This window comes from Canis aureus, chromosome 14, assembly GCF_053574225.1.
Source record: "Canis aureus isolate CA01 chromosome 14, VMU_Caureus_v.1.0, whole genome shotgun sequence".
Classification (NCBI taxonomy): domain Eukaryota; kingdom Metazoa; phylum Chordata; class Mammalia; order Carnivora; family Canidae; genus Canis; species Canis aureus.
Window position 1 is genome coordinate 4186810 of NC_135624.1, and position 16286 is coordinate 4203095.

Consider the following 16286-nt stretch of genomic DNA (forward strand, 5'->3'; position numbering starts at 1 on the left):
GATCACACTCTGGGCTGAAGGCGGTGCTAAACCGCTGAGCCACCCAGGCTACCCTGTTGAATGGATTTAAATACTTTCTTTCAGGAGGCTTTAGTGGAGGTGTTAACAGTGTCAGTTGCTGACGACAGAAGTTGATTCTGTTTTGCCCAGTTAAGTTCTGAATACAAGTAGGATGGTTCATGAAATAGCTAAAATTTTAATCAGCTTTTAAATAAGTTTTATAGTGGGAGATACATTTGAATCAAGTGAAGTTTTTAATCTTTTTCTTCTGTGTTTTCTTAAAATACTATTGAGTTTTATTTATATTTCCAATTTAATTCCTTACTAATGTATCTGTATACACATTTATTGTGTGAGAAGCTTCTGAGAATGTGGAGTATCCCATCGGAGCATAAAATTAAAAGAACAGTTTGAAGATTTTAGGCAAGCTATAGCCAAAAAGAATGTCCACCAGTTACTTCTGCTGTTTTTTTAAACTGCTATTTGTTTCTTGTTCTTTATTTCTCTGTGTTCGCATTATGCTTTTCTTGATTCTTTCATACTTTTTTCTTTTCATTGTTTTCTTTTTCCCTCTTTAAATTCTATCTACATTTTTTCCTTGTTCATATTCTCTCCTCTACCTTGCTTCAGTATTATTTAGTAGTAAGTGGAAATACTTGAATCCATTATGATGGGCATGTTTCTCCTTTCTTTCTTCCTCCCAGCCTAACTTTTGAATATTTATATGGCTCTTTAGAGTAGGATGAGAAGATGGCTCAAAAGAAGCTTAAAGAAGTGATTCTTCTTCTAATATGTTGTAAAATGGGCATATAGTAGCATTGGTTCATATGGGAAAATGTTTCTAAAATAGACAGAAACCAAAGTACTGGACATAGGATTATCACTGACTGGGATCTAGTATTATGTTATTAAAAAGGTATAGTCTCGATTTTTCTTAGTACAGGAACACTTCTTTATATAGAATTTCTTGGTAATGGTTTTTGGGGGTGGATCTATTACTTAGCTGTGCCAGTTTTTGTAAGCCTGTCTACCTGACTGTTAGTTTCCTCTTTGCAAAATATGTTAAATGATACCCACCTATCGTATACATTAAGTTCAATAATATTTTAAGAATTATTCTTTATTGACAGACTTAATGGCTAATTGAGTCCTTTTTTCCTTCTATTTTATAGGTTATGTGCAGAGTCTGATTAGACGAGTTGTAAATAATGTAAATATTGTTATAAATAATCTCATACTAAAATATGTTGAAGATGATATTGTTCTTTCAGTCAATATCACTTCTGCAGAGTGCTATACAGTAGGTGAATTATGGGATCGTGCATTCATGGATATTTCTGGTGAGTAAATATCAAGAAAAGTATAGATTTTTCCATTATTGAAATAGTTGTCTTGGTTTCTAAACCTTTTCTGGGCCAAAAGGCTGTTCAATATATCTAATGAGAGTTTTATGTCTTTAGCCTTAGAAAAATAAACATATGTAAAATTTAGTATACAATTAGAGGGGATTACTACAACTCTGCTTTTAGTTATAAAATCCTAGACTCTTTTTAATATTTTTAATTTTTATTCTTTCTTACCTACCACATGCCTGTTTCAAGTGTAGTATATAGTATTTTGCAGTGCTGTAGGTTTGTAATAGAAATAGTTAAAATTTTTGATGTATTTGAAGGAGGAAGAGGAAAATGTTGCTTTTGTATTGCTCACTAATGGCAAAACAATGTATCTGACTGGCTTATAGTTTAGGCTTGTATATTCCAGAGCATATTTGGAACTGGAAATCCTACATTTCCTTTAGGAGTATCCTAAAGCCTCTATTATATGCCATAATCTCCTTATGCTTGCATTAAAAGAACTATTAAGTAATATAACTTTCGTAACTACCATTTATTTATTACTATTTGATTATGTTTTACGTGGTAGGCACTGTGCTAAGAATTGAAAAATACAGGTGTCAAAGAGACACTGCTTTTTTCGGAAGAGATATTAATAAATCATAATATTTGTTAGTATATGTTCTGATAGGGTAAGGATTGGGCATTTTTTGAAAATATAGTGAGAAGACTATTTTTAGCACCTTTTATCTGTGACTTGCCAGGGTATATATTTGTTAATAGTGCTGGCACTAAAGTTAAATGACCTGAGTTTGGATCCTAGATGTCCCACTTAGTATAGCTATTAGTTGTTGGGTGAGTTACTTGATCATTTCTTTGTTTGTTTGTTAAATGGGGGTAAAATAGGAGTTTCCTTATAGAGTTATTTTATTAAATACATTAATGCACTGAAAGCACTTGTAAAAGTGTCTTGTACATAGTGCTCAGAAAATGATCTTTTAAAATTATTTACATTTCTTTTCTCAAATTCTCATAACCCTGTGAAGTGATATCCTTTCTCATTCATGTACTTATATATTCATGTATCTGTCTTAAGTCCTACTTAAAGGGAGGCAAAAGGAAATTTAGTCTCAAGGTTACTTCACTTGCCTAGTTTAGGCATACAGCTAGGAACTAGCAGAATTTGATACAGTCTCATTTTTGTGTGTTCTGCAAGCTTTACTCTTTACATTTTTTTTTTAAAGTAAGCTCCACACCTGACATGAGACTTGAATTCACTACCCTGAGATCTAGAGTTGTATGCTTTACTGACAGCCTGCTCATGTGCCCCTTAGTCAGTTTGTTTTAAAATGAGGAATCTTGATCTCGCAGCTTTGTTGTGAAGCATAAATCAGTGCATATGCAAAGTCCCAAGCATTATTTCTGAGACATTGTAAATGCCTTCCTCTCATCCTCTGTGGAAAAAATACTCCATACAAGCCCACAAGGAAACATTTAAGGAAAATGGAAAACAAGCAGAACTGGATAATGCAGGATTGAATGAATGTGTTGACATTTTATGGGAAGAAATTTCATTTATAGTTTAATATATGAGTAATGCAAATATTACTCTCTGAAATCATAGTGAATTAGAGTCTTGGATTGGGAGTTAGGACATCTTGGTTTCAGTCTTCCTCCCATCACTAATGTAGTATAACCTTGGGTGAGTCATTTGTAAAATGTGAATTATTATTTCTATCAATGTGCTAATATATTTAAGAAAATCAGTATCATATCACATGAAAGTTCACGAAAAGGGTTGTGATAAAAACAGCAAAAATAGTATCTTTTACTTGTTGAGTTCTTGTTAACTGCTAGGCCTGGTGCTATGCTCTTTACATATCCTCTTTTAATCCTTTACTTTCTGAGGTAATCACTATTCTTTCCCCTTTTATTAATTTTTAATACAGCATTTAGTATTTACAAAGATTTAGGTCACATATTTTGTTATAAAACAGTATAATGAGCACATTCCTCTATCTAGAACAGTGATAGTAGTTTACCCCCACCAGTGTACTTTTCCCTGTCCCATACCTTTCCTCCTATAGTTAACCGTTGTATTAAATTTTATCATTTAATTACTTAAAGAGACTTGTGTTATAAAAAGGAATGAAGTACTGATACATAAACATGGACAAATCTTAAAAACATTCTAAGTGAGAGAACCCATATAAGGTGTATATTGTATGATTCCATTTGTATTAATCACACAGAATAGCCAAATCTGTATAGATAGAAAGTAGATTGGTGATTACTTCAGGATTGGGGGCAGGGAGAGGACAGTGAGGGAATTGAAGGGCTGAAGGAGACAGAGTTTCTTTTCTGATAAGATGAAAAAATTTTGAAATTGATTGTGGTGGTGGATGCATGATATTGTCAATATACTAAATGCTACTCTGTTGTATCCTTTAAATTGTTAATTTTATGTTATGAATTTTGCCTCAAAAAGTGTCAGATGTGGATATAGACCTAAATAATATATTATGTGTATTTTTGAGCTATGTAAAAATAGTATGCTCTTTGTAGGAATTTGAGGTTTGAGTAAAACTTCAAAGGTTTCCTGTTTTCAATTAATGTTATGCTTTTAATGTTTTCCCATATTGTTGCATGTAGTTATAGATCTGGAGTGCAAGTTTAGAGAAGCTGTGAGTTTTTCAGTGTAAGATATTAAATGAATGATTATTACTCAGAATGTATTTCTTAATGTGGTTTCTCAAGAATTATATTTATTTCGTACCTCCATTGCAGATAGCGAAATGTAGCAAAATCTTTCATAAATTTTGTTTTAAATTTGTTTAGATACCAAGCAATTTGGGAACAAGCTACTTCATTTCTTTGTCCTTTATTTGATTCTTCATACTTGCAGTGGGGATTTTGGTGCCGATTTCATAAGGTTATTGGAGGGTTTAAATAATAAATGAGAGATTCGTTGCATAGGTTCTGGCCTCATGTATTAAATACTCTATTAATCTTATTACTATTTGTACTAATAAAAATGGCTGCCTTTTTTTCGTCCAGCTTTCCTTTTTACTTAAAATGTTTTTTTTTTTTTTTTTTTCTTTTAGCAACTGATCTGGTGCTGAGAAAGGTTATCAATTTTTCGGATTGTACGGTTTGTCTTGATAAACGAAATGCTAGTGGTAAAATAGAATTTTACCAGGATCCTTTATTGTATAAATGTTCCTTCAGAACTCGTCTGCATTTCACATATGATAACCTAAATTCCAAGATGCCATCTGTTATTAAAGTAGGTGTTTCTTTTTCTAGTAGTTGAGTTGCATGTCTCCATTTTGTTTTTTGGTTCTTGTGTGTGCTATTAAAGAAAAAATTAACCTCATAAAAATAGTTTTTGTAAGAGTTTTATTTCTATTTATAATTTTAGGTTATATTGTTATATATTATAACTTTCTGTATTGTGTGTTGTACTACAGAGATTCTTTTTTTTCTCCCTGTGACTATAGCTTCCTTTTAAGTTTGTCCAGATGTTTATAAGTGTTTTTCTCTTTATAGGATCTTCTCTATTTAGAAGTGTAATTATACCCATCATGGATTAAATACCAATGTATATTTCAATCCTTATAATTTATATAACATGATCTGATAACTGTAGTTATTGTCCCTCTTTCTTAGATAACTTTAAAAGGCTTAGTAGTTAACCTAATATCTTAATTTATTGGTTCAGGAAATTTTAGCTTTTGATCTATGGTTTCAGAATGTAATTAAAATCTTAGTAGGAATTTCTTAGGTAATGTGAAGAAAGTTTGTTATCCCAAGATACTGGAATATATTTTCAACATGTATTGTTAATTTCTTAGTATAAATCTTGTGTTCTTTCATTACATAACAGTTTTCTAAATCTCTATCCATATATCAGTTTTTGAAAAAGAATTCAGAGTAGTTTGTGGTCTTTTTAATAACTAAGTTTTAATGTGGAATTAATTTTTATTGTTGAGTTTCATGCCTTTGAATACTAAAGTGCTATAATGGAAAAGATGCCCCTGAGTCTGAGCATGGTTATTGACTACTCTGCTTGATTGTATATGGCTATATAAGTTATGGTTTTTGAAAAGACAGTATTAAAAATAATACTTTATTTTTGAAGTAGCTTTACTATATATTCATGAAATCCACCTGTTTTTCTTAGGTAGTGCTTTAGTCATCAGTGCTTACTTTCTTCACTATTGTGTACAATGCACATCAATTTATTGAAATTCTGTTATTTTTTCCTTCTATTTTTGAATTAGCTTCTTTGCCAAAGAGAAGCATGGAAAAGTATGAATTCAGTGGTATCAATGCCTCTGTCTTGGGATAATGGGCTTAGTTTCCTTCTTTTACCTTGAACCTGCTAGTATGTTGGGGAATGTTAAGGTTAAATTCAAGATACATTTAAAAAAATATTTTACTTATTTATTCATGAGAGACAGAGAGAGAGAGAGAGAGAGAGAGAGAGAGAGAGAGAGGGGCAGAGACACAGGCAGAGGGAGAAGCAGGCTCCATGCAGGGAGCCCAATATGGGACTCGATCCTGGGTCTCCAGGGTCATGCCCTGGGCTGAAGGTGGCGCTAAACCGCTGAGCCACCCGGGCTGCCCTCAAGATACATTTTGAAAGCAAGTAACGGATATATTTATGTCTTACAGCATAAAATAAGCTTATTCATCATTAGTACAAATGTAATTATACATTCTAGAATGTGGTTAAATTAGAAGAAAGTAAAAATAAATGAACTTGAGGAAAATTTAGTGTTAGCATGTAAGTTTGTGTTCTCAAAATTGATTAGCCACAACAAATCATCTTAAAAAGCATCTTAATATAAATAAGTTTGTTGACGTGGGATTCTTGACTCTGGTAATCACCAAATTTGAGATACTGAAAGAAATTCAGTATCAATTATGCTCAACTGAAAGAAAATTGAGTTTTTTATTAATACCATTGTGATGTAAGGTTTGCCATTTTGACTTAGACCTATCATTCTTCTAACTCCTCGTCCTAGGAAGTGTATATTAAAAGCACATGGTTAACCTCATTGGTCATCTCAAAGAGAGAGGATTTCCCAGAATATTCCAGATACCCTAATTATTCATTTAAGCTTCTTTCATATGTTTAAGTGGTTTTTGAATTTACTTATGTTTTGGTTAGGCTTTTTATAATTTTCTGTCTGTTGAGACAAATATGTCTTAGGGTTTGTGTCATCTGAGATATAGATTATATGGGTATATGACTTATTTAACATTTCCCCTATTTTTGAAAATTTACTTTTTGAAAAAATTTTTAGAGCAATGAAAGTCTGACCTAAATCTTTGACCAATTTTCTGATTAATCCCTTCAGAATGATTTCAGGTAGTTGCAAATATCTTATTAATGGGCTTAAATTTTAATGCCTGTGTTCTGTATTGGAAAATTATTTCCAGAAAAAATTTAACCAAGTGTATATGTTCATGAACCTTAAGGAGGGTTCCTATCCTTAAATATGATCATGTTAAATTGACAGCTTGTTAAAATATATTTTAATTAACATTTGTTAGTGAAGTTAGATTTTTAAAAATTATGTTAACTGGCCATTTGTTCTTTGAAAAACACATTAAGGTTCTTTGTCCATTTTTCAATTAGGGATTAATCTTACTGATTTTAGGGATACTTTGATCTGTCTGCCATATATGAAATACATAAGGTATTTTATATATTTTACATGCATATGTTTATATTATATGTATGTATAAAATATGTTTATAAAGGATTTATTCTTTGTTACTGGTTCAGCTAAGGTGGCCTTTCACTAGTAATATTGGTGCCATACAATATTTTAAAAGGATGTGGTAGAGAGATAGCAGATTAAGACGAGCTTGGCAGGCCTGCACTGCACGCTCTGCCCTCCTGCTACCAACCTTTTACTTACCCTTTCTTGATCTGCTCATTGTATGATTTATTTATTTATTTATTTATTTTTTAAATTTTTATTTATTTATGATAGTCACAGAGAGAGAGAGAGAGAGAGAGAGGCAGAGACACAGGCAGAGGGAGAAGCAGGCTCCATGCACCGGGAGCCCGATGTGGGATTCGATCCCGGGTCTCCAGGATCGCGCCCTGGGCCAAAGGCAGGCGCTAAACCGCTGCACCACCCAGGGATCCCTCATTGTATGATTTTTAAATAAGTTTTAAGAAATCTGTACTCATTTAAATGAGTATTTTGCAACTTTCTTTCCCTTCAAATACAAATTTTTCTGCCTTTAACCCTAAAAATATGATTACTGTAACCTTTTCATGTTTCATAGACTCTCAGATACCTTCCAAGAGACTTGGAAGTCAAAATAAACCTTTCAAGAGACTTGACTTTATGACTTAATTGGTTTTATTCCATGTTTATGTAACAGCAAGGAACCATTACACTAAGACTATGTTTATATTCCATTAATGTCTTTCTTTCTAAAGGATAAATTTGATTGCTATATATCTTATTTGTTAGTAATTAATCTTGTTTCTTTGTTAATAGCTGATTCATGTTATAAATTTTATGTCCTATTTATTTAAATCTCTTAAAATTTGTTTGGTAAACTTTTCTGAACATAATGTCACTTGGTTTTTCATATTTGACAAAATTTTATTATGTTCATACTTCTGTAGTTGTAATGTTAGTAATTTTTCCACTTAGGCTTTTAGGATGTGTATGTATTCTTTTTGGTTAATAAAGCTATAAAGGGTGATTAAGGTTTTACTAAAATGACATCATTAAATTTTATTCTTGGTGTGACAGAAGTTTTTCTGAATTTGAGGGGAATGCTATCATTCTCTTCATAGTATGGAGTTGATATTTTGGTTCCATAACTTTATTTCTGGAAAAGTTATCTAGAAATAAAAAGTTATCTAGAAGTCTAGTGTGACTATCTTTTCATCATCATTTCTATTTGGACTTAAATAATTTGGTTTAGTACAGTTTCTATCTAAAATTTATTGGCCATTGTAGCAAGATTCCTGATATTAGAGTGAACTGTTTTGGCTTATATTGGAAATGTTTGGGATATTACTTTTCTCTTATGGTATTCTATTTTAGGACTTTTAATATTTATGTTAAAAGGTACTTCCTTCGAACATGTTTTTGTTGATGTTTTTTTTTTTTTCACATACAGATTCATACTTTAGTAGAGAGCTTGAAACTTTCTATCACAGATCAACAATTGCCTATGTTTATCCGTATAATGCAACTTGGAATTGCTCTTTACTATGGGGAAATAGGCAATTTTAAAGATGGAGAAACAGAAGATCCTACCTGCCACGATAAAGATATGTTAGGAAACATTACAGGTAAATATAACAAAAACTTTATTTTAAATTATTGCTTGTATAGTGTTTTCACATTGTGAAACTTAAATAAAACATTAGATTGAATTTTGCAGTGTTCTAATATGATGGGATGATTTTATTTTGGTTGTTTGACACTACTTTGATTTTTTTAAATATGCTAGATATTACTTGATTTTCTTTTTACATGCTCAAAGTAACTAATATTTCTAATAGGTATAAATGTTTAGAATGTATGTTATATATAAAAGTTAAGGTAGTACAACATCAACATTTCCTAATAAATTGTGGATTGGTATTTTTTGGTGAAGGCTTACCAAGAGTTACAATGGAGTTAGATATATTAATTATATGTATTTAACAACTATAGTTATGTTTAATTGACTATATGCTTCATTGGAAGATACCTAGTTAATTAATGGGAACATTATTAATGTAGTATATATTTCATTGAAGGATACTGGTGAGTTGACTTCAGTTATTGAGTTCATTATACTTTTACTAAAGTCTCCTGAATGTACTGAATATTGGTAATGTGGGAAAACACAGATAAAAAGATGTGTTCTTTTCCCTTAAAATCTTAAGGTACAGTAGAACAGATAGACCTGTGATAGTTTACTATGGTGTGGTAGAAGGATAGAATGTTTGATTAAATAGAGGTTTAAATGATCTGAAGAAGGAAGATGATGAAAAGAATGATTGACTTTGACTTGGCTTTGAGACATAGGAAAAATTTGGAGGAATAATGAATTTCCATAGTTAGAGCCTTTAGAAAGGAAAATGCTAAAGGGTGCCTGAGTGGCTCAGAAGCTAAGCTTTTGCCTTTGGCTCAGGTCATGATCCTGGGGTCCTGGGATCAAGCTCCTTGCTCAACAGGAAGCCTGCTTCTCCTCCCTCTGCTTGTGTTTTTTTTTTTTTTTTTTTTTCTCTCTCTCAAATCAATAAAGTCTTGAAAAAAAAATACTAAAACTTAGGAACAAGTAGCCCAACTTTAAAAAAAAAAAAATGAGGAAAAGGCCAGAACAGACATTTGTGCAAAAAAGGTATGCAAATGCCCAACAGGCAGATGAAAAGGTGCTTGACATCTTTAGTCATGATAGGGAATGCAAATCAAAACCACAGTGAGACATTTCAAGGCTACTGGCAGGACTATAATAAAAAGACACATAATCACAAGTGTTGGCAAGATTGTAGAGAAGTTGTAACCCTTGTGTTGATAGTGGGAATGTAAAATGGAATAGCTGCTTTGGAAAACAATCTAGTTTCTTAAAAAGTTGAACAAAGAGTTACCTATGACCCAGCAATTCCACTTCTAGATATATATGCAAAAGAATTGATAACCTAGGGGATCCCTGGGTGGCTCAGTGGTTTAGCGCCTGCTAAACCAGGGTGTGATCCTGGAGTCCCAGGATGGAGTCCCACATCGGGCTCCCCGTGTGGAGCCTGCTTCTCCCTCTGCCTGTGATCTCTGCCTTTCTCTGTGTCTCTCATGAATAAATAAATAAAGTCTTAAAAAAAATTTGTAACCTATGTTTATATAAAAACTCACATTTGGATGTTAATGGCAGCATTATTTATGAAAATCAAAAAGTAAAACAACTCAAATGTCCATCCACTGATGAATGGATAAATGATTGTGAGAGATATCCATATCTCTCACAATCACACACACACATACACACTAGAATATTATTCAGTCATACAAAAGAATGAAAAACTAATACATGCTGCAACATGATAAACTTTCAAAATACCTTAAGTGAAAGCAGCCAGTCCGAAATGGACACATTGTATGATTCTATTTATATTCCATATTAGCCAATTCCATGGAAGCATAAAGTAGATTAGTAACCAGGCCTGTGGGGACAAAGAAAATGGGGAGTGATTGCTTATGGGTAAAGGTGTTATTTTTAGAATGATGAAAATGTTCTAAAATTGGATGGTAATGATGGTTGTACAACTTTGTGATTATACTAAAAACACTGAATTGTACACTTCCAAAGGTGAAATTTTATATTTAAATTATAGCTTATTAAAAACTATTATCACCTTAAAAGCTTAGGGAAATAACATTAATAAATCTATGTGTGATATACCTTTATTTCACACTGGAGAGTGAATTCCTGTTAGACAACTCCTGAAACAGGAATAGTATCTAACACCTAGAAGAAAGCCTAGCACCAGAAGGTGCTGTTTTTTTTTTTCTAACATGCTATTATGACAAACTTCAAATATATAGAAAAACAGAGTATTATATGGTAGACGCCCATATACTCATCATCTAGATTCTGCACTTAATGTTTGTTAATTTGCTTTAGCACATAGCTGTTCATTTAACTTCTTTCTTCAGTTCAACAATATTTCTGACTTCGAAAGCGTATTGTTAACTAGTGTTAATTAATGGTTTTTATTTTTTCGAGGGTGTAATTTGCAAAGTGAACTGCATGAATCTTAAATATACTATTTGAGCTTTGAGAAGTGTGTACACCTGTGTGATGTAGAACATTCCTCAAGATACAGGTTATCAGTATCTCCAAAAAGTTCTCTTTTGCCCCTTTCTAATCATTCAACACCCCATTCCATTTCCCCTCAGGAAAAGACTGAATTTGAAAAAGTTCTGTTGATTCTAGGATTTCATATAAATCAGATCATACAGTATAAACTCTTGTGAAAGGATTCTTTCATTAAGCATAATATTCTTTTTTACTTTTAATTATTAAGACTTTTTTTTTGAGCAGTTTTAAGGTTCACCGCCAAATCAAAGGGTATGTACAGAGGTTTCCCATATACTCCCCACCATCAAACATGCATAGCCTCCTCCTGTTATCAACATCCTACATGGGATGTAGTACATAACACATGTACTACAATTTGTGCAACTACTTTGATACATCATTGTTACCCAGGGTCCATAGTTTACGTTATGGTTCACTCTTGCTATTTTACGTTCTCTGGGTTTTGGCAAATGTGTAATGATATATGTCCATAATTAGAGTTTCATACAGAGTATTTTCACTGCCCTGAAGGTATAATATTTTGGAGATTCATCTGTGTTGTTGCATATATTATTGCTAGATACATGGTATGAATATGCCATAGTTTATTTTAGCCATTCTCATGTTGATGGGTATTTGGGCTGTTTCCAGTTTTGGCTATTATAAGTAAAGGTGTCTGGGACATTCTTCTACAAATCTCTTGTAGACATGTGGTATGCTTTCTCTTCGGTAGATACCTAACAGTGGAATTGTATGTTGAGGTAGTGCCAGGTGTGCCATTGACATTCCCACAACATTGTATGAGAGTTCCACTTGTTCCACATCTTTGCCAGCATTTGGTGTTATCTTTTTTTTTTTTTAACTTTTTGCCATTTTGGTGGATATGTTATATTTCATTGTGGTTTTAATTTGCATTTCATAGATGGGCAGTTATTTTGAAGTTTTTCATGTGGTTATTGGCCATTAATATATATTTACCGTTGTGAAGAGTGCGTTAAACATTGGTTATTTTTAAACCTTTGTTGGTTTTCATTACTGATTTGTAATTTTTGTAATATGTAATTGATTCAAGTCCTTTGTTACGTACCTGTTTTAGGAATATTTTTTGTGGCTTGTGACTTGACTAACTCATTTTTGAGTAGATTTCTGGAGCAGAATTTTAGTTTTTAATTTTATTTAAATTCAGTTAATTAACATTTGTTATTGGTTTCATAGGTAGAGGTCAGTGATTCATCAGTTTTATGTAGTATCCAGTGCTCATTGCATCATGTGCCCTCCTTAATGTCTAGAGTGTTAAATTTTGACTAAATGTAGATTTCAAATTTTTGTTTTATAATTGTTTCATTCTGTCGTCTAAGAATGACTAGGTTTTTCTTCTATGTTATAAAAGGAAGAAAAAGGGGGATCCCTGGTGGCTTAGCGGTTTAGCGCCTGCCTTTGGCCCAGCGCACGGTCCTGGAGTCCTGGGATCGAGTCCTGCGTCAGGCTCCTGGCATGGAGCTTGCTTCTCCCTCTGCCTGTGTCTCTACTTCTCTCTCTCTCTCTCTCTCTAGGCTTATCATGAATAAATAAATAAAATCTTTAAAAAAATAAATAAAAGGAAGAAAACAACTCTATTTGCTTGCAGAATAGTCAGAATTAGTTTTCTCATCTATCTAAAGCATAGATCCTTTTATTGTGAGTACTGTGGATTCCTTTGCCACTCTGGTACAGTCTATGAACCTCTTCTCAAAAGGTTTTAAGCATCTTGGTTTCAGTATGCCATGGTATCCTTTCTTCATGTTGTGTTTGGAATACATTAAGGTTTTTATGTCCGTGGGTTTGTAGTTTTCCTGCGTACTTAGAAAATTTATGGGCATTATTTCTTAAATTATCTTTTTCAGTTCTCTCTCCTATGGAGACTCTAATTACATGAATATTAGGCTGTGTGAAGTTCACCAGAGCTCTCTGCTACTCTGTTCATTCTTATTTTTCTTTTTATTTTGTTGATTATTGAGCATTTCTGTTTCTGCTCTGGCTCACTAATCTTCTGTATCTAATCTGCTGTTAATCACAGTTTATATTTCAGCTCAGATACTGTGTTTTTCATCTTTAGAATTTGTATTGTTAAAAAATTTATCTTTCATATTTCTTCTCATTTATGCTTTCTTAAATACTTTAAGTATTTATATAGCTGTCTCAATGTCTGTGTTTAGAAATACTAAGCTGTGTCATCTTTCTGTATGACTTTTTTTCTAATCTGTGTTTTATATATTTTCTTTTTTGCATGTGTGATAATTTTTTTTTGTTTTTTTTTTAATTTTCTTTTTTTTTTTAATTTTTTATTGGTGTTCAATTTACTAACATACAGAATAACCCCCAGTGCCCGTCACCCATTCACTCCCACCCCCCGCCCTCCTCCCCTTCTACCACCCCTAGTTCATTTCCCAGAGTTAGCAGTCTTTACGTTCTGTCTCCCTTTCTGATATTGCCCACACATTTCTTCTCCCTTCCCTTATATTCCCTTTCACTATTATTTATATTCCCCAAATGAATGAGAACATATAATGTTTGTCCTTCTCCGACTGACTTACTTCACTCAGCATAATACCCTCCAGTTCCATCCACGTTGAAGCAAATCGTGGGTATTTGTCATTTCTAATAGCTGAGTAATATTCCATTGTATACATAAACCACATCTTCCGTTGGACACCGAGGCTCCTTCCACAGTTTGGCTATCGTGGCCATTGCTGCTATAAACATCGGGGTGCAGGTGTCCCGGAGTTTCACTGCATCTGTATCTTTGGGGTAAATCCCCAATAGTGCAATTGCTGGGTCGTAGGGCAGGTCTATTTTTAACTCTTTGAGGAACCTCCACACAGTTTTCCAGAGTGGCTGCACCAGTTCACATTCCCAGCAACAGTGTAAGAGGGTTCCCTTTTCTCCGCATCCCCTCCAACATTTGTTGTTTTCTGCCTTGTTAATTTGCCCCATTCTCACCGGTGTGAGGTGGTATCTCATTGTGGTTTTGATTTGTATTTCCCTGATGGCAAGTGATGCAGAGCATTTTCTCATATGCATGTTGGCCATGTCTATGTCTTCCTCTGTGAGATTTCTCTTCATGTCTTTTGCCCATTTCATGATTGGATTGTTTGTTTCTTTGGTGTTGAGTTTAATAAGTTCTTTATAGATCTTGGAAACTAGCCCTTTATCTGATATGTCATTTGCAAATATCTTCTCCCATTCTGCAGGTTGTCTTTGAGTTTTGTTGACTGTATCCTTTGCTGTGCAAAAGCTTCTTATCTTGATGAAGTCCCAATAGTTCATTTTTGCTTTTGTTTCTTTTGCCTTCGTGGATGTATCTTGCAAGAAGTTACTGTGGCCGAGTTCAAAAAGGGTGTTGCCTGTGTTCTTTTCTAGGATTTTGATGGAATCTTGTCTCACATTTAGATCTTTCATCCATTTTGAGTTTATCTTTGTGTATGGTGAAAGAGAGTGGTCTAGTTTCATTCTTCTGCATGTGGATGTCCAATTTTCCCAGCACCATTTATTGAAGAGACTGTCTTTCTTCCAATGGATAGTCTTTCCTCCTTTATCGAATATTAGTTGACCATAAAGTTCAGGGTCCACTTCTGGGTTCTCTATTCTGTTCCACTGATCTATGTGTCTGTTTTTGTGCCAGTACCACCCTGTCTTGATGACCACAGCTTTGTAGTACAACCTGAAATCTGGCATTGTGATGCCCCCAGATATGGTTTTCTTTTTTAAAATTCCCCTGGCTATTCGGGGTCTTTTCTGATTCCACACAAATCTTAAAATAATTTGTTCTAACTCTCTGAAGAAAGTCCATGGTATTTTGATAGGGAGCATGTGTGATAATTTTTAATTTGATGCCATACATGTGGGTTTTATCTTGTTGGGTGCCAGATATATTTGTATATAGCAAAAAGTTAAGTTACTTGGAAATAATTTAATTCACTTGTCTTACTTTAAATGTTTTTTTAGTTGGGATAAGAGCCACCATTAGCTTAAGGCCAGTTTTGTCTCACCAGTGACACAGCCTTTTGAGTACTTTCTTGATGCCTAATGAATGAAAGGTTTTTTCTTTCTTTCTGGTGAGATCACAAACTAGTCCCAATTTTGTGTAAGTCTTGAGGGTTGTTTTCTTGGCTTTTTTTCTGGTGGTTCTTTTAGTGGCCTCAATAGTTTCCTTGCATGAAATTGAGTATTACTTACCTGAGACCTGGAGTGGGAGGGACCCTCTGCAGCTAGGAGAGCTCTCTCTCTGAACAGGTTTTTCTTGTTTGGTACTTTTGCAGCAAACTGTAGCCCCTGGACTCATTATTCTTTCTTCTTAGGAGAGTACTGTGCTTGGATTCTCTCCTTCTTGACCCTGGCTTAGAAATCCTTCCAGGCCGTAAGATGGGGCAAGCATACACCTTTTTTTTTTTTTTTTTTGTTTCCCATCTCTCAGGACTCACTGGTTTAACTGCCTGATACCTAGTGTCTGAAAACCATTATTTCCTGTATTTTTTTTAATATGTGCTTCTATGTCAATACATTAAATAATGATAATTAGCAAGAAGTCTAATAGCTATCATAATTTCAAAGTAGTAATGTGTGTAAATGGTATTTTGAGATAGCTTTACAACTGCCTTTCTGATTTTTGTAGGCGTTACAGTTGATGGTGATACAACTGTGATTTGTTACTTATATTTATAATTAAGCTATGCAACTGCAGTTTGTTAGCTACATTCATAATTAAAAGTGCTACATTTAAACACTTTATTTTTTCCATTGAAATTCATGAAGTTCCTGAATTCTATCAAAGGGTCCCAGGTTAAGATGCACTGTTCTGAAGGAAAAGAATATTTTAGGAAGTTCTAACCACAGATTAGGGAGATGCTTTTTTTCTTTTCAAGGCTCTAATTTTTCTTTCTGCAAGGGAGGTGAGCAAGAGATTTGAAACTTCAGAAGCGTCTTTCATCAAAATCCCTCTTAATTTTTAATTAAGTATGAATTATAGTGGCTGGTTGCTAGTGATTTTTTTGTTTTCTTCACAAGATCAAGCAGTGAGTACTTCTGTTTCACTGGTTTATTTTTATTTATGAGAGAGAGAGAGAGATAGAGAGAGAGAGGCAGAGA

The 16286-nt window shown here is 33.4% G+C and overlaps 1 protein-coding gene across 18 annotated transcripts in view; it reads left to right on the forward strand.

The window, feature by feature from the left end:
- The window catches only part of VPS13B (vacuolar protein sorting 13 homolog B), a 718401-nt gene that overhangs the window by 49797 nt on the left and 652318 nt on the right, over positions 1-16286 (forward strand). For all 18 annotated transcript variants that reach the window (XR_013351405.1, XR_013351406.1, XM_077846720.1 and 15 more), the window contains 3 exons: positions 1173-1340; positions 4439-4620; positions 8496-8670. Coding sequence is in view for 16 of the 18 variants with exons in the window: in XM_077846720.1 (XP_077702846.1) it covers positions 1173-1340; positions 4439-4620; positions 8496-8670 (525 nt within the window). In the remaining 2 variants the exon portion in view is untranslated. The remainder of the gene's footprint in view (positions 1-1172; positions 1341-4438; positions 4621-8495; positions 8671-16286) is intronic.